The sequence below is a fragment of the Leptidea sinapis genome, chromosome 46 (genome assembly GCF_905404315.1).
Source record: "Leptidea sinapis chromosome 46, ilLepSina1.1, whole genome shotgun sequence".
NCBI lineage: Eukaryota > Metazoa > Arthropoda > Insecta > Lepidoptera > Pieridae > Leptidea > Leptidea sinapis.
The window spans coordinates 7,023,585-7,043,735 of NC_066310.1; the positions used below are offsets into that span (position 1 = coordinate 7,023,585).

The 20,151-nt window shown below is 33.8% G+C and overlaps 2 protein-coding genes across 3 annotated transcripts in view; both read right to left on the minus strand.

Moving 5' to 3' along the window:
- LOC126977843 (peptidyl-prolyl cis-trans isomerase FKBP8) overlaps positions 1 to 20,151 on the minus strand; it is a 323,871-nt gene that overhangs the window by 173,370 nt on the left and 130,350 nt on the right. The gene's annotated exons all lie outside the window — the stretch shown is intronic.
- Positions 1 to 20,151, minus strand: part of LOC126977836 (protein dead ringer) — a 199,790-nt gene that overhangs the window by 122,038 nt on the left and 57,601 nt on the right. For both annotated transcript variants that reach the window (XM_050826463.1, XM_050826462.1), the window contains exons 2-3: positions 11,283 to 11,516; positions 10,497 to 10,766 (exon numbers count right to left, since the gene is read on the minus strand). In XM_050826463.1, coding sequence (XP_050682420.1) covers positions 10,497 to 10,766; positions 11,283 to 11,516 — 504 coding nt within the window. The remainder of the gene's footprint in view (positions 1 to 10,496; positions 10,767 to 11,282; positions 11,517 to 20,151) is intronic.

Consider the following 20,151-nt stretch of genomic DNA (forward strand, 5'->3'; position numbering starts at 1 on the left):
AGTTTGTAAGTCGTTTCTGGGGCGATGTATATGCTTTTACAACAAGATCCCAGAAAATGTTCAAAACAAAAGAATTACGTTATTCAAATTTCGTGTGTTAAGGGTACAACATAAATGACTTTCTTAATGATACCACAAATTGGCAATGGAGCGACCGCTTTCAGGCTATTAAATAATAAGTTTAGTTGTACAATATTACTTTGTAAACATATTTTTTAGATGAAAAAAAAAGCCCGCTGAGTTTGTTGCGCCCATTCTTCTCAGGTCTGAGGTATTCGATTTCGAAGGATTCGAGGTGGTAGTTTTTGACTTTCAATAATTAATGTCACATACTATTCTGAATAAAAATATTTGACTTTGAAAATCAAACTTACTGATCCCTAAACACTATAGAAACAAAACGCACCTTAATTATGATCGGAAGTCTTAAATACTACTAATGTGCATTTCAATTTGTTGGTTATTGTCATGGAACTTGTGACATACATTATGTAATCAACCAATCAGTGCCTCACCTACTTCGACTGAGTATGTTCCTACTGTCATCATAATTATACCAGAAGAAAGATTTATATTTAAACTTTTAAGTATTTCTTTTGGCGCGTTTGTAAAAGCATTACAAATTGTATTTTATGCTTATGAACGAGCGCACTGCTGGTATTTTCATTTTTATTATCTTATTAATTAGTTATTTCACCAGTGACAATCTCCTTTGCACTGGATACCGGCTAGATTATAGGTACCACGAATGTGTAAACATTACTGTGTTTCGGTCTGAAGGGCGCCGTAGCTAGTGAAATTACTGGGCAAATGAGACGTAACATCTTACGCCTCAAGGTGACGAGAACAATTGTAGTGCCGCTCAGAATTTTTGGGTTTTTCATTAATCCTGAGCAGCACTGCATTGTAATGGGCAGGGCATATCAATTACCATCATCTGAACATCCTGCTCGTCTCGTCCCTTATTTTCATTAAAAAAAAAACAATTTTATGAGCGACTATGATTGGGCACGCTAGGAGCAAAAAAATGGAGTTGACCCATCGAAAGGGAGCAATAAGATCTGACATTGTAGCCATGCTTAAACTCAAGTATCTAAATGCGACATTTACCAAAACCGATAAATATATCGAAAACAACGAGTAGATGATACGTCTAGAGTCTAGACGACCGATCCACTCGAATGCCATCTCAATGGCTCACTTGGCTAATCGGCTTCCATTTGAACACATTTATTTTTTTACCAAAACCTCCTGCCACTTTAAAAGGTTGGAGGCGAATCTGATTCGAGAGGCATTTTAAACGAGCTTGTATAGATTACGGTGTTTTAGGACCGAGGTGTGGTAATGTTTGTGTTGGCTTGCGGAATTTTATCTAATTTAAAACTTACAAGTTAACTCTTATGGTTAGATAGTCTTAAAAGGCTTTCGATATACAACTAGATTACTAAATAGATTCAATCATATTATGTTTCACATAATACTAGCTGACCCGGCAGACAATGTTCTGTAGATAATAAAAAAAAAATACTGTTGTATAGGAATTTGCCAATAATATTTCAAAACATCAAGAATTATTTCGTAACGTATGCTCCTTGTTGTTATAATGAAATTGTTTCACAGCAGAACTGTCAAACCGCGCGTCAAAAATACTCTCACAGAAAATATGTCCAAACAAAATAAATATTGGAAATAAAAATAATTTTGGGTCCCAAATCGAAAGAAAAACTATCCTATCTCTCAAGTTGGACTAAACTGCACTCCATGAAAATTAAAATCTGTTCAGTTTAGGAGTCCATCGCGGACAAACAACGTGTCACGTAATTTATATATATTAGATATGTATTGTAAGTAAGTATATCTTTATTTGGAACAAACACTACTACTACGAATTGAATGTATTGTTATATTATGGAAGCTTTCCACCACATTTTTTTTATGGAATAGCAGGACAAACGAGCGTACGGGTCACCTGGTGTTAAGTGATCACCGGCGCCCACATTCTCTTGCAACACCAGAGGAATCACAAGAGCGTTGCCAGCCTTTAAGGTAGGCGCTTTTTTTGAAGGTACCCATGTCGTATCGTCCCGGAAACACTGCACAAGGAAGCTCATTCCACAGCTTTGTAGTACGAGGAAGAAAGCTCCTTGAAAACCGCACTATGGAGGACCGCCACACATCCACTTTGGTACCTTTTACACTTTGGTCATTTTTCTGTCGTGAAGCAGTAATTTTAGGTTCAATCAATAATTCTGAGCAGCACTGCATTGTAATGGGCGTATCACTTACCAGGTATACCTCGTCTGAACTTTTTTTCAATAAAAAAAAATATTTTAGTACCTACTTCAACAATAAATTTACTCCTACATACAACTACTATAATTAAAGATTCAGTTAAACTATTTTTTAAATATTTTAAAAAGATGTTATAATTTTTTTTAATGTAAATAAGAGACGAGACCAGTAGGACTTTCAGCTGATGCTAATTGATACGCCCTGCGTTATTACATTACAATTTATACTTTTTAAATTATTTATACATTACAATGCAGTGCCGCTAAGGATTCTTGTAAACTCCAAAAAATCTGAGCGGCACTACAATTATTGCGCTCGTCACCTTGAGACATAAGATATTAAGTCTTATTTGCTCAGTAATTTCACTAGCTACGCCCTACAGACCGAAACACAATAATGTTTACACATTACTGCTTCACGGCAGAAATAGGCGCCGTTGTGGTACCCATAATGTAGCTGGCATCCAAAGGAGCCTTCCACTGGTGATAAATGATGATTAATTCTTCTTCGCAACACATTAAATGTTAATAGAAGTCCATAGGAGGCAATTTACGTATCGACCATTTATTGGCATTATTTTAGTTGTTCTAAAATTTTACAAAGACACACAATAATATAGAATGTTCGACGGGTACGTGTCCAAGCGAACTTTGACCCCCCAGTGAGACCATGACCACTACGATTGCGACTTCCATCGTGATATATGTGAGATAATCGTGATACGAAATACGTGTTGCCATTCGATTATTTGGAATCGCAATAATCGAAGTTTTGCATCAAGTGCACAGAGAATACTATCATGATTTACGAGCTCGTTTCGCAAGGACAAGGGCAAAAAGAAATTGAATCGTACTTTTAATTTTAATTTTAGTTATTTATCAGAACAAGAGATGAAGGATCTCCGTATGGTTCGAGACTAGTACGTACCAACACCGATTAATCGTGAGTAAAGCCGATTTAATTCTACTTAATCTATATATATATAAAAATGAATTGCTGTTCGTTAGTCTCGCTAAAACTCGAGAACGGCTGGACCGATTCGGCTAATTTTGGTCTTGAATTATTTGTGGAAGTCCAGGGAAGGTTTAAAAGGTGAATAAATAAGAAAATGCTCGGAATTAAATAAAAACAACGATTTTTATTTTCCTTTGATGTGTCCCCTGTTGTTCAGAAATCAAATAAAAATAATAAAACATTTAAAAATGAATAACTAATTAGAATTTTTATATCTTTCTAACTTTCTCAGGAGGTAAAAAATAAACTTAATTTTAGGTTACCGTATTTGGTGGATTACTTTTAAAGAAAGAAATTACTTTTATGTTAATTGATTAAGTATGGCGATGTGTTCATTTAACATAAAGTTAATAAACTTTTAAGATATAAAGATATTTATAAGTACTACGTGCTTATTCATGTGTGTACGCGGAAGAAGTTACGGGTATCAGCTAGTCTTATATATAAAACTCTCGTGTCACAGTGTTAGTTACTTACTCCTCCGAAACGGCTTTACTGATTATTACCAAATTTTATATACATACTAGCTGACAAAGCAAACGTTGTATTGCCGATATTAAAATCGCGATACAAAAGTAACTGTTGATCGTAGATGGGTGAAAATTTGAAGTTGTATGTATTTTTTAGTGCCACATTATAAAAAAATAAAAACAAAAAATTTCGTCCAAAAATTAAAAAAAAAAAAAAAGGGTGAACTACCCTTATTACTTAGGGGTACGAAAAATAGATGTTGGCCGATTCTCAGACCTACTCAACGGAGTACGGGAACGAACATTGTGACACGAGAATTTTATATATAAGATTCAGTAGGTCTGAGAATCGGCTACAATTTATTTTTCATACCCCTAAGTGAAAAGGGTTGTTCACCCTTAACATTCTTTTTTAATTTTTGAACAAAACTTTTTGTCTTTATTTTAGTATGATTCAGTATGAAATAATACATACAACTTCAAATTTTCACTCGTCTACGATCAACAACTATTTTTGTATCACGATTTTTATGTTATTCTGTTCCATCCACAGATCCGAAAGATGGAAATAAAGAATATAATCATTATTGTAGTACGATAAATTTTATGTACGATTTAAATATTTGGTAGATCTGAGAATCGGACGTCATCTATTTTATACCCCAAAAATTTTAGTTATTGATTATTTTATTACTTTAGGTCGCAATACAACGTTTGCTGGGTCAGCTAGTATTACTATAAATGTAAATGTTTTTCTTTGCTAAGCTTTTACACTGAAACTGCTCAAGTAACCGATTATCATGTAACTTTGTACACGTCATATTTTCAAAGGTTTTCTCAAAGGAAGAACATAATATTGACACACTTTTTACACAAATTATCTTGCCCCAAGTTAAACATATATAGCCTGTGTTATGGGTTACAAGACAATGATATATTTAATACAATATACTTACTTAAATATACATAAATTCATATAAACATACATAAATACATTTAAACATACATGACTGGGATACATAGGATACTTTTTATTAAAAAAAAGGGTAATAAAATATTTTGGGAGATATAAGTACACCTTTCTCCCTATTTTATCTTCTAAAATTATAAAAACCCAAAATTATTTACTTTTGTTATAGTAAAATATTTTTTAACTTTTGTTGTAGTAAATTAATTTAATAATGTTTCAGTTTTTGAAACTTACAGGTACGTTGCATGTAGTAATTTTTAAATACTGATGACTGACTTGGCTGGACCAAGCAATAATAGTAGATTAGTAGCCAAGGGCTGTAAGGCATCAATTGCGGTCCGAGATATTTTTTTTTATGTAAATAAGGGACGAGACGAGCAGGACGTTCGGCTGATGATAATTGATACGCCCTGCCCATTACAATGCAGTGCCACTCAGTATTCTTGAAAAACCCAAAAATTCTGAGCGGCACTACAAGTGCGCCTGTCACCTTGAGACATAAGATGTTAAGTCTCTTTTGCCCAGTAATTTCACTAGCTACGACGGCCTTCAGACCGAAACACAATAATGTTTACACATTACTGCTTTACGGCAGAAATAGGCGCCATTGTGGTACCCATTATCTAGCCGGCATCCTGTGCAAAGGAGCCTCCCACTGGTATTTAGGCGCACGAGCATAGCGAGGGCGCCTATAGTTCGAGGGTGCAATTGATGCTTCCACCCGAGCTAACTACTCTTCTTTACATCTCGATTGTGAGGTAAGTAGAAAAAAACTGGCATTACAATAATAAAATATTGTTAATTGCTGCTTCAGCTTCCATTTTCATTAAATCGGGAGTGCAGCATATATCTTCATCACTTGCAGAAATCATGTTTTTTTCCTAATTTGCACGTATTTATAAAAAAAATCCCAAAAACAAACAATACTTAAAGTAAAAGTTTTCTATTCCCGCCATTTTTCATCTTTTTTTTTTAAATTATTTTCATCAAGAACGAAATTGAGCTTCGCCGTTCGATATTTAAAATTGATGATTATTATACTCATACGAAGACAAGGCTGAATAGCGAAGCGACCTCTTTTGTCATTGGGCTGAATGCATGATGTCTATTGCCAGTATGATGGTTAGATATACGCGAACTTTTTGAAAGAGTGAAGAGTTTTTTTTTAATTACTTTACGCCCTAGGGCTTTTCTAGCTACATTATTACCCTAGATCGCTAATTGTTCACCTACAAGCCCCATTTGGGGGTAATAAGGACCTACTTACCGAATATGAGAGATATAAAGTACAGTTATCAAATTGATTAATTACTTCAATTACTATTGTAATGTAATGTAATCTTTGATATTTATCTTTAGGATTCAACGCGAGCAAATCCGCGGGTAATACCTAGTTAATAAATAAAGTTAATAAGTGTCTCATAAGAAAAATATTAATACGACGGTAATATACAAACGTACAACAAAATCACACAATAATGAGATATATTTGAGTAAACGCATTGTGTTCTACATTGCGGTGTACAAAGGATTATCACACACACCAGGCACAATGGCCTCGTGACTAGCGCCTTATGTTCAGTGTGAAAGGACCTTTATGTTATAAACACATCAGCACTCGTTTCGAAAATGAATTGCATCACCAATTCACAAAGTATTTATAACGCGAAAATTATTGAGGTTTCACAATTATTTGTGAACAAAGCAAGCTGAATTATTATTCATTGTGAATGTTTTTTAATTATTAACTATTAGCTTATAAAGGTAATCGTGTGGTTAGACCTCACGAGCTATTCAATACGAGGCACCGTATAATAAGGATACCTTAATAATAAATAAATGTTCAAAAAATCGTCACATTTATGCTCTTAATAGTGATTTTCATTATTATAACACTAGAAATAAGGGATTGCTTGTAACTAATTCTAGTAGGCTTCATAAGATACATAATAGCTTTAAGGGTAAATGTATACGCTTCTACAATAAAGTCCCAGCCACTGTTCAGGCATTATCTATTAATAAATTTAAATGTTTTATAAAAAAATGGCTCTGTCGTAAATCCTATTACTCCACTGCTGAATATCTAAATGATCCGATAGCCTGGGACTAGATTGTGATTATTTTATAGCGATAGAAATGACTGTACAATATTGTATATTTTTATTGAAAAGAGCGCAAAAAAAAAGAATGCTGGGAGAGTTTCTTGCGCCGCTTCTTCTCTCTCAGAGCGCCATTTGTTTCCGAAGCGGTAGTAGTATCTAGTAGTATAAGAAATGACATCAAAAAGAATTCTAAAAGAATCAATTTTGAGAAAAATAAATGCCTTTTTATGCCTTTATACTTAAATTATTGTTAATTTGCTGTTCACTAACAAAGATCATTTAGAGATTTCTGACTTCAGTTACTTTGAAAAAGGAAAACTAAACTGAATTTTTTTTAGCAAGCGAGTTTGGTTCGTTTAATGGAAAGTGAAAACTAACAGCCTTAATAAAACCAAAATCCTTAAAAAAAATATTCCTTGCACGTTTGTAGAAATCCCTATTCCTACTCTGTGGTAGAAAAAGCAATATTAAATATTAAAGAAGGTATTAAATACAACTTATAAATGAATTATCATTTATAAGTACGCATATGGTCCCGCATAATTAAGTTAAATAACGTTTACTTAAATATGACTATACTAGCTGACCCGGCAAACGTTGTTTTGCCATATAAAGTATAATTCACGCGATAGTTTTATAAGTAATAAAATATTGCCTATATTATAGCCTGTACATCATTTTGTTCTATTATCAATAGTTTTTGCAGCGCACTCAAAAATAGGTTTTCGATTTTACACCTTGTGTTACAAAATAGCAATTTTATTACGCATCCCTAATTTTGAAAAAAAAACATAGCCTATAGCCTTCCTCGATAAATGGACTACCCAACACTGAAAGAATCATTCAAATCGGACCAGTAGTACCAGAGATTAGCGCGTTCAAACAAACAAACAAACAAACACTGCAGCTTTATAATATTAGTATAGATTTCTTTTTAATTAGAAAGAAATGATTTTATTTATTTTATTTTACAACATTTTACTGAAATTTATTTAAATTTTATCCATTGCTTGTATTGTATTGGTGCAGTAGACATGAGTAACAAGAGTTTCTTACAAATGATTTTACAAGTACAAATGGTTTCTAGTTTTTTTTTAATGAAAATAAGAGGCGAAACGAGCAGAACATTCAGCTGATGGTAATAGATACGCCCTACCCAATACAATGTAATGCCACACAGGATTCTTGAAAAACCCAGAAAAACCGAGCGGTACTACAATTATGCTCATCACCTTGAGACATAAGATGTTAAGTCTCATTTCCCCAGTAATTTGGCTTGGGTCCAAGGCTCTTGGGACAAAACAGCCTTGGAATGGAGGCTTTCGGGCGAAACGAGGCCCGAACTGGAACGACGATACACGTGTTTTTTATGAAAACAAGGGACGGGACGAGCACGACGATAAGACTCCTTTGCCCAAATTTCACTACCTCCGGCGCCCTTCCGACCGCAACACAGTAATGCTTACACCCAGTAGGGTGTAAGCAGTAGCTTCACGGCAGAAATAGGCCCTGTTGTGGTCCCATAATCTAGCCGGCTTCCTGTGCAAAGGATCCTCCCACTGGCAAAAGTAAGTTGACTAACGCCAGGGAGTCGTTTGAATGTCAGTGTGCGCACGCATCGTAAAAATTCACACTTATACTTTTTCCCTAACGCGCCAAAAAAAAGTACAACTACAAATATACTTATTTGAAGTACTCCAATAAAGAGCCAACATTGTACATCACAAAGCCCACGTAGCTTCCCTTAATCACTCCATAAAACTCACACACCGTCGCGTACACCACATTAATATTATGTTCGCCAAAGGGAAACCCGATGAAGTGTCCTTTGAAGATTATCACGGAGCGAACACAGCCGAACATAAAAGCATTCATTAATTTGGTTCGAAATACCAACGTCACTTGCTAAATATTAACTGGAATAATCTGGAAAATATCATTTGAAATAGCGACTAGACAATATGTAACGTAACGTTACAATGATATTGAAAAGAAATGTAGAAAAGATACTATTTTGAAAAGAAATGTAAAAAGTCAGTGCCTCTGAAAAAATAAATTGTTTGTGTACTTATGTATGCACGCAAGAAGTTATACATCTTTGGCCTGACGAATCAAAAAACATAAAAATGATTTATTCCTCGTGCTATTCTACGTTTTTAGAAAGAAACAATGCAAACATGGCTTTGACAATTAATTATTTAATAATGAATACGGCTGTATGGGCTTGAACCCTTTGCCTGTCCTAATTATGGACGAAGAAACCAAAAAAAAATCACGAATGACGCAAACGTCAGAACATTTTAGGAACCAACTTCAAGCTGCTACTTTTGTGTTTCAGTGATACGCATCTTAAAATTTCACTCTCATCATTTTTTTATAACGCGCCTAAAGAAGTATAACTTCAAAAATATTCTATTTTGGCCAAATTTGCAAAATTATAGTTAAGTAACATATACATCCAAATTAATATTTCTTGTCCGTTTTTATTTAAACGTTATTAATAGCAATTTTCGATATTGTTTTTTCGACTTTAAGTTCTAGTACTGATATTTCCCTCTGTAATTTTACACATTTGTAGACACAAAAATCTTTAGATACAGTTTTCAAGTATATCTTCAAAATCGTAATTTACAGGGAAAAGATGAATTAGACTGTCATAGACAAAAATATTTTTAATACTATAAGGCAAGAACATAAGACTAAGAATTTACTAATATTGTTTTGATATTTTCAAATACACTTACTTGGTGTAATTTTGACTTCGAAATTACCTACATAAAATAAATAATAATAACATAAACACATCCCAAGTTGATTTTTTTTTTAAATCTAGGTCAGATACTTCAATTGACCCGATTGAACCCCAGCCCATATAGAATATAGATGACAATACTCCAAGCCATAAAGACCCCTCGCAGTAATCCACCTCACCAATGAAATATGTAACAAAGGAGGAACCGGTTACGCTTAGCCGATGTGGCGAATAAAGAAACCGCTTTGTATGTCCATACGTAATGCCCCGATTATGAATAAATCACTAAAGGGGTTGTAAAGGGTTCCTTTCGAGGTTGTGATTAGTGATTACTGATTGCCCCATTATATTGTGGGGTAAATATTTACTGCGCTGTATTTATAGTCTGTTATAATGAAATTTATAACAAGTAAATAGATTTCATACTTCGGAAAGTTTTTAACACAAATAGGTGACGGTGTATACAGAAAGCTCAAAACGATTAGTCCCAGTCGTTTCTTCACATTCTTCTTATGCTTCGTTTAATTATATTATAAACAATCTCTCCTTTTACTAATTTATTGGCGGTTTATCCGAATCGTTTCAGACTAGATTGTAATCGTTACCAGAAAAGCATAATCGTCCTTGAATTAGATAAGAAAGTCACCCGCAAGATGTGATCTCACCCTAAACAATCTGCCCTAGCCAGAGTTTGTATACTATAAGTCCCATTTAAATCCTTACACTTAAAAGACTACGGATATACTATATGTAATGTAAATATTTTCTTCATTGTATTTCAACTTTTAGAAACCGCATCTAGATAAGAATAATAAAAATGCAGCTAATTCATAAGATATAATGATAGAGTTAAATAAAAAGCAGCATTAAAATTCCAATAAATTTGCAAAACTCACCTGGCGGACTTGCTTGTACTGCTCCTCGAAGCTCCACCCAGCCGCACTACCTTCAGATGACGAGGAAGACGCGGAACCAGCGGGCTGAGCCGGCGGTGGTGGTGCTGGAGCTAAGAAAGCTGGTGGTGCGTACGGAAACCCACCAGTCCCACCGCTGGCCAACGCAAACACGCTGTTCGGTGTTGATAGAGGTGCTCCTTGCGCGAGGGAAGCTAACGAGGATAAGTGAGGATGAAGCGATGTTTTGAGCGATTCGAAATCATCCCGCACCTGTAAACAAATATTTCTATCAAGTTTCATCAATTAAACTTTCAGAGACGGCTGAGTCACTCAAGATATTCTAAGCAAATAAATTTAAATCTATTTGTTTTCTTCAATGTACTTTCAAATTATTGAACGATCTTTCATTTGTTGAATTTCGGAGGATTCAGCAAGGATAACTTCGCGCCTATAGTCGTTGACGTATTAAATTCTATGTTTGTGGTTTAATTTATAAACTGATGAAACATCCTCGATAATTCGATCGTCGAATGTACGCCTACTTCAATCTTTTCCAACACTTCAATCAACATTAGCTCTATAAGTTTCTACTCTCAATTTACTTCCACCCATCTTCTCCAACTTTCCAAAGTTACCAAATCAAAAAAAACAAGTACCGTTACTAAACATCGCTCTACAACTATTTTGATTATATTTTTAACATAACTACTGACATGCCTGACATAATATAATATTTAAATTAGTATAAAAAATACCAAATTTCAGATATAAGAAAGTTGAAATTACCTTAATTTCTCTCTCAAGAGGTCTAGGCGAGTTTCTCTGAAGTGAATGGTTCAGCTGGTTCAGTTGTTGGTGGTTAAGAACTGGGTGATGGCTCATGTTTAGCTGGGGTTGGTGCTGATGAGGCATAGGCTGGTGTTGTTGATGTTGTTGGATGTTCGGAGCGTCCCGTCCTACACCCTCGTCTGAGCTCTCGCAGGACTGCTCACCGGACGACTCGCCTTCGGACCGAGCTGACTGTAACACAAAAAAAAAAACACTTTTCAATTCTTTGATTACCTATATTTGCACTATTTCTACCGTAGCTACTCTTTTGTCTGTACTATTAGTATTGAAAATATATTTATAAGGTTTAAATAAATCATGATTTAAATGATTAAAAATATGTTTTGAACACAATTCACCAAAATTAATTAAAGCCATACAATCATAAAAAATATGTATAACAGTTGCACCCATGAACTGGTCGAATTGCCGAGCACCCCGTACTCTTTGAAAGGCTAGATCACTTGGCGTTGCCTAGATCACATTGCTTCATTACGTGTCTTCTACCGCATTTATCAGGGGTAGTGTTCTGAAGAGCTGTCTGTCCGGATTCCTGCCAGCGAATTGTACCTTTGCACGACACGCCATAAATTAGGATATTATTCCAACCATCTGGATGTGTGGCGTTCCCCCACAGTGCGGTTTTCGAGCAGTGGAATGAGCTTCCTTGTGCGATATTGGTTTTGTTGAGTTTGTGTTCAAAACAACGCCCTGACCGCGCCCGCGTGAATATTCATATTATGATCTTTTTACATTCAGAATAATCGATAAGGTAAATTAAAATACAATGCAAATCAATAATATAAACCGTATTCTTGTTAATAACACAGAGTAGGGATCGATAATTACGTCTATAATAATAATTTATTTGTTAAAATAAATGTTGCATATTTTAAATTTCCTAAGATTGCAATAAATGACCAAATACGTATAGTTCTCCCAATATGTAGTATAGTTGCAAATTGTTAAAATGTTAAAGTACAGTTGGGAGACAGGAGCTCAAACTAGGTAGAACCTGTGCTATGAGTCTCCTGGCCCCTGCAATAAATGATAAATAGTTGAAATATCTTAAATTGCAATGGAATCATAAAACTCTAGTTAATGGACAAAGTTTTGATATGAAACATTAGGTATGCTGAATCCGATCGATATCAACGGCATGATTTTTACATAGAAATGCAACACGTCGAAAAGGTCGTTGATAATACTCAAGTTATTGACAATTCGCAGAACATTCGATCTTTTATTTTTTGTGAAAAAAAGGGACGAGACGAGCAGGACGTTCAGCTGATGGGAATTGATACACCCTGCCCATTACAATACAGTGGCGCTCAGGATTCTTGAAATACCCAGAAAATTCTTAGCGGCACTACAATTACGCTCGTCACCTTGACACATAAGATGTTAAGTCTCATTTACCCACTAATTTCACTAGCTACGGCACCCTTCAGATCGAAACACAATAATGTTTACACATTACTGCTTTACAACAGTAATAGGCTCCGTTGTGGTACCCATAATCTAGCCGGCTTCCTGTGCAAAGGAGCCTCCAACTAGTAAATAATATCTTAATACATTTTCAAAATAAATCCAGTCATGCCTTTAAAAGCATAGGTGGCAAAGCCAAATTACAGCTTTTAATATTTAACTCTGACATAATGAGACATAAACGTCTTTCTTTTAAACGATACACAAGATTCAATACCAGACTGTAGTCTAATATTACAAGCCTTATAATAGGAACATTCACCAGGATTTCAAGCAATCTGAGATAATGATATTGTCATGTTCGTAAATGTCGTTTTAAAACTATGTACGGCCGGCAGGTGACTAGGTTCCGTAGAAACAATTATTGATAAATGTCGCAAGACTCCTGTGCTGACGAGCAATTTCATTAAAAGGTATCCCTTTTAAATTGTATATAATAATATAAGTGCTGGCCTATCCAGTTGCAATGTCTGGTGTTTTTACTGCATGTAAGGTTGGTATTACACATTGTGTAGCATAATTATGCCCTCTTTTTGATAAAACAAAGGCATTTTATGTAACTTTTACAACACACTAATATTTCTATATTCTTCATTCGACGCTCATCAGGTAACTACTATAATAACCTGCTCAATCTCACTGATATACTTTCTTCATCAATTTCTTATTATTCAAAAGAACTACAAAAAATTTTGCTCCAGAACAACTTGCCGCAACTCAACCGATTTAAGCAATGTATTTATTAACTTGGCTTAAATCAAATCACTTGAAAAAAATAAAATCTACATTATACTTATATTAAGTAGAACTTAACAGAACTATAGGTCTGTTTATTGTTATATTATTGTAAACTTAATCTGTACTAAACTGTATGATTCCTAAGCAAAGAATAATGTATTAGAAAGTATTACCCTTCCACAGATTCCTCTTTGACAACCATACAAGAATACCTTACATAATTTATACGTCTAGATAGAGCTTCTTGCTGCTAGACAACATATGAAAACAGGCCAGGTTTATTACTTTCGTGTACACTTTGTGTTAGCGTGCGTGCATTGCTCAAAATAGAGGTTGAAAGTCCACCTAAATATTTTACGACGTTTTCACTGATGTCATAGTCTATCTAGACGCTTAAATGATCTAAACAGAATACAAATCGAAAAAAATACGGCATTTCGTTAGCTTTGAATTTGCTGATTTCAAATTTATTGTGTCCATTTTGTCTTTATATCCGATCAGTTTCTTGCATGATCCTACTATCGGAAACCGTGCTACATGTTTTTAAAATTAAAGTTATTGGTGATACGAATAATAGTTTTATATAATATACTAGCTGACCCAGCAAACGTTGTATTGCCGATATTAAAATCGCGATACAAAAGTAACTGTTGATCGTAGATGGGTGAAAATTTGAAGTTATATGTATTTTTTAATGCTGACTCATAATTAAACAAATAAAAAAAAATACAAAAAAATTAAAAAAAAAAAATTGGCGTGGACCACCCTTAACATTTAGGGGGATGAAAAATAGATGTTGTCTGACTCTCAGACCTACCCAGTCAAGCAGTTTCGAAGGAGCTTAACTACAAACACCGCAACACGAGAATTTTATATATTAGATATTTTATAATCGCTAATAAAATGTTCGCATAGTACCTTTATTTATTTATAGTGTGTTGTAATGATGAATCTACTGAAGGTACTCAATAACTTTCATGTTTTTATTTATTTATTTATTTGCATTTTTTTTTACTTACTCGTGTAAGGGATTGAGTATTTTTTGCATAAATTTAGATTTTATTGATTGTCGCTTGACATATATTTTAATTTAAATAATTTGTGAAACGACGAAGCTTTAAATTTTGATTTAAAAGAGTGACAATGAGTTTCTTGTAACATCTCATAAAAAGCTCTACCTTTTCCGTATTTTGGTGATTTTTTTTCCGCACTGTCTATAAAAATATAAATGTAAAGAAAAAATGAATTTTCTCCTCATATTCTGTAGATATATAATTATTTTTTGAAAAAATTTAAGCTTTATATAAAGCGTCAAGATATGGTTACAATTATGCGCGATTTTGGCGATTTCTTGGGATAGCGGCCTAGAGATACGGCTAAAATATGTTATCAATACTAGGTATTTCATTTGGAACTGCGTGTCGTTACAAACCAAAACAGTTTTTTTCTTATAACAGATTAACATTATATTTAATAGCTGTAACGTAAACACGTAAAATCGCCGGCAATTACCTCATAGTTTACTGTTAATTACCGCTGAATAATCACGAACACCCAATAATCTATTTTGATTAGTACGTCGAAACAAATACATTGTAAATATCGATATTTCTTGCTAAATATTATGTATTGTATGCAAATAATTTTACACCTTTTGACGTGATTAATTTATTTAGGGGAGAGCGGGTAGGATTCGTACACTTTTTACTCTAAGGCTTTTAAAATATAATATAATAGTATTTTCTTTGATTAACGCGAGTGTAACACATTTAAATAAAACACTTTTAAAGGATTAAAGTCTCATCTCGAGTCCCCCTGAAAACGAGATCTGGAAAGGTCTTGAAACGTCGGGTTAACTAAACCAAAAACACACATCAATATTTATCATCTTCCTGTTCGATAAGCAAGAAATTTGTAAAAAATAAACGATAGGAATATTCGTATATATTTAACATTAAAAATGTTTAATTATAATAATAATAATAAAACATTTATTTCCAGATATTTCATCCATAACGTGTAAGCATTCAATAGACCGTATTAACTCATGTCATTTATAAAACTTTAAGTTACAATTTTCCGTAAAATAACGCTCAATTCTATTTAAGGAAATTGGAGGACCTAAACAAGAACCGACCCGCAAGACAAGGCATTAGTGACCAAAGAATATGTCATAGTTACAAGTCATACTATATTGACATTCAAAAGATCCTATAACCACAGAGTAGGGATGGATACTAACTATAAAGAATGTTTCGCACTAAACTGTCTAATTTAATATAACATGTATTACTTGAGAGATACATTGTAACTTAATTAAAAAAAGATAGGTTCATTGTGTCGTGCGGGGAGCCAAGTCAATTTTTTTTTAATACATAAAGAATTTTTAATATTAATATGGTCACTATAAGATGTTGCTAGGTTAGCTAATTACATAATAACATAGACAGAAAGACCCTTAAGTTGGGACCGAATAAATTGACCGACTTAATATTACATGGATTTCACATTTTTTTACGGTAGAAAAAGTGAGTTGCGAGAATTTTTTTTCGTTACAAGTAATGTTTTGTTGGCATTAAAATAATATGAAAAGATTAGTGTTCTATATAAATATGAAAAAAAGAAATGAAGGACAAATATAATTAAACTCAACTGTAACTAGTATATAAGATAGTAAAAGAAAATTAACAACTGCGAAACACGAGAATCAGTGCCGAGAAACTGCTCAGCAGTTTGGCAATATATATATATATTGCTAAACTGTAAAACTATAACAAAAATATAAACAAAAGTTTCGCAATCCATCTTGTATTTTAGAAAATCTGTTCCAAGGAGATAATTTGTAATTTTATCATATAATTTGTTCGATAAGTAGAGACGCATACGACATATGCTAACCACAGAAACACCTCGAGCCCATCATCACGATAATTTCGTGTGGTAAGCTTTTGGTGGAAATACACGACATCGGTATTGTTGGTAACTACTTACATACTGCTTGAAGTTACAATATCTCTGAGGCAATAAAGGTTTATTAAACTCTCTTACTCTTTCTTACTTAAGTTGTTTTTTTTTAGGAAAATATTTACGAAACGAGCGGGACCTTAAGCTGATGGTAATTGATACGCCATGCCCATTACAATGCAGTGCCGCTCAGGATTTTTGAAAAACATAAAAATTCTGAGCGACACTACAGTTGCCCTCGTCACCTTGAGACAAAAAATGTTAAGTCTCATTTGCCTAGTAATTTCACTAGCTACGGCGCCCTTCAACCGAAACACAATGTTTACACATTACTGCTTCACGATACCAACAGATTTAGCGAGAGACGCCTGTAAGGATGTCGACAACGCTTCTACCAAAAAAATCTTTTAATAGATGTTTTTAGCTTCGCTAACATAAAATCTTTAAAACACTCGTTTATTTCCTCGCCATTTTAATAGGGTCTTTTTACTAAAAAGTCACTAAAATATTAAATTTTCATAAAATCACCCACACACAGAAAACAATGACATTTTGTAATAAATTTGACATTTAACTTTCCTACTTTTAAATATTTTTTTGTAATCAATTCCTAGGTAGATTTAAACAAAATAATTAAATAATGTATTACGATTTAATAACTCAGAAGTGCTAACCCTAACTGCATGCGTCCTATGCCCCCGCCGCACCGTCTCTACCAATTTGTGTTATATATTCATCGCGATAATATTTCTATCTATGATTTTAACTTACTTTGTTTCGGTGTGCAAAACATAATCAATTTATTTATATAAGTACGTTTTTAATATTAATTTATAACAGGAAGACAAATGTAAATAATTATCATGGTCGACACATGCATGATGCCCAAGTGACATTCTTTCTCAATTTGTCTTTAAAATTAACTTCATTTGACATTATAAAGTGCACCTTTGCACTAGTTAATGTCTAATATTTGCAAAACACAATATTATGTTTACATAAATATTAAAATCTGAAAAACTCAAAACAGAATTGGGAGTAGCCTTTGATACGTTACATCAGCAATACTATTGCAGGTTCACCAACAAACATATAATATTCAAATCTTTAATCATCCATCGCATAGGTTAATGTCGAGGACCGGAGGCCATTCCCCCCCGTCCGTCCCCCCCCCCCCCCCCCAACAAAATATGAGAGCGGTCCTTCAAGGAGCTTTCTTCCTCGTACCACGAAGCTGTGGAATGAGCGTCCTTGTGCGGTGTTTCCGGGACGATACGACATGGGTACCTTCAAGCGCGCGTACATCTTCCTTAAAGGCCGGCAACGCTCTTGTGATTCCTCTGGTGTTGCAGGAGAGTGTGGGCGGCGGTGATCACTTAACACCAGGTGACCCGTACGCTTGTTTGTCCTCCTATTCCATTAAAAAAAAAAAAAAGTTAAATATTTACAATTAAAACCACAATTAAGAGCGCGTTATTATTTCTCAAAAACCGTCGAAACCAGTTGAAGTTAACAATGCTGCAGAATCAATATAATGCAATAATAAAGCGAGGGAAGTAATCGTATCGAAGAAACGAACGAACCGCCCGCGGCCCTCAATTACGACATTAAAATTATTATTTTATTTCCATTTTTATTTATTATTCGCATTATTATATTGTGTGGAAGTTATTATGGGTGAAATGTTTCGTTTCGATAAATACACCCTGGGACGACACGCAAACTCTTTCGATTCCCTGTTTTAGGGATCTTTGAGCTGACTTGTTTTAATAATATTTCCTTTGATCTTGCTACACGATTCATAATATTAGAGGACCAAAATTAATTTGGATACGAATTATTACTACACCATCAATAGGGTTACTCATATGATTTATTTATTTTTTATTTTATGCAAGGAATACATTCTTAAAAAGTGCAATAACTTCTAGAAAATTCGGATACTTGGAAGGCGAAGAGATTGATCAGAGGTAATCAGATCTACGAGATCGGTGATAAATTTCGATTTTCAACCAATCCTCTTCGCTTTGTTGACTCCTGACCGTGATGGTCAAAGGCAACGGGCAATTTAAGCTCAATGACAATGAGATAAAAATAATTTCATTTAAGTTATTTATGATAGTTCAAATGCGCATTTAAATTGTCACTAGATTGTTCTACGAAGCAAACATAATCGATATGAAACAATATGCAGCAAGCTAAATCTGTTGTAGGAAATAGTTATGTATGATCTGCTCCTTCGGACCTGATAAGCTGAAGAAATATCTCTCTGGGTGGCAACATGTAGCCAAAAGAGATGCAACTTATACAGACATGCATCATGAAATATAATTTTAACCCAAAATGAAAATAATTGTATAATGAATTATAATTGTAACTCCAAGTTTCCGGAGCTTCATGGAAGCAACGAGTCTAAACAGTGAAAGGATTAACAAGAAATGCAAGAATGAACAAGATCTTTTAAATTTTTCCTTACTTTTTGTCGGAATTTTAGTGATGAGATGTGAAAGTTTATCTGTATCCCAAATATTTTTTTGTATTTCTAATATATTTCGTTTTAGGATCTTAAATATCCAATTATTGTGTTGAAAACTGCATTCTTTATCATTCATTATTGTGCAATTCATTCTGTTTAACATGTACTTGTAAGTAAATTTTTACCTAAATAATTTTCATGTTTAATTGTGTACTGTACATATATTACAAATTTGTTGAGATACTAGGCCCCGTGAGGACAAGAGGCGCGGAAAATGTACAAATCTACGCGCCTACGGGCTACTGTTGGGAATAATTACAAATTTCTATCTAAGATACAGTCAGAAAATAATTATAATCAACATAGTCATCAGATATCAACGGCTTTTTAGCGTATTAGGTACTTGCAGGGTACAACAAATAGTTTTGAATAGCAGTGCTTCTTTTCATCAAATTGATAAAAATACTGACGCATAGAAAAGTTAAAAGCTGGAAATATAATGAATTATATAAACTATCATAATTTAATAAAGATTCTCGGCAAAAATATTTATGCCATTATTACAAAATTTCTTTATTTAGAGCTTCACCTCATTATATTTTTTTATCGTTTCATCAACCAAACGAAGCTGTACGGAACTCAGTTATACGCGTTCGATTTAAAATTCAACTTTCTCATGCCCCATACTGCTACTGGATTCCATCTAAATTTTTATTTCTTTTAAGCAGCCGCAATTTAATAACATTATAAAGTCTAAGGGTCACCGAAATTCGTCGAAGTTAGCAAACAAGTTACCGATATATTATTTTATTATTATCATGCGACGAAGTGTTTAAATCAACAGTTGCACGTAAGATAGCGTTATAGAACTCTAATAATGATATGCTCAAACAGTATCAGTAGCCACTTACGTCTTTGTCGAAAACTCTCGCGTGATTTTATAATAAAGTATTAACTGTAAAGTTTCGTGCGTGTCAATAAAGTTGACCGGATTTTCAGAGACTTAAAGGCTAATATTTAGACGATTATTAAGTCAACATAACTTGATTAGAGCTTCTTTATACATTAAAGTACTGAATGGTCGTAAATTCCTTATTGCATTAAGGATTTGCAAAAATCAAAAATAATTTCCACATTTTCGTCCAAAATGGATACATTTCA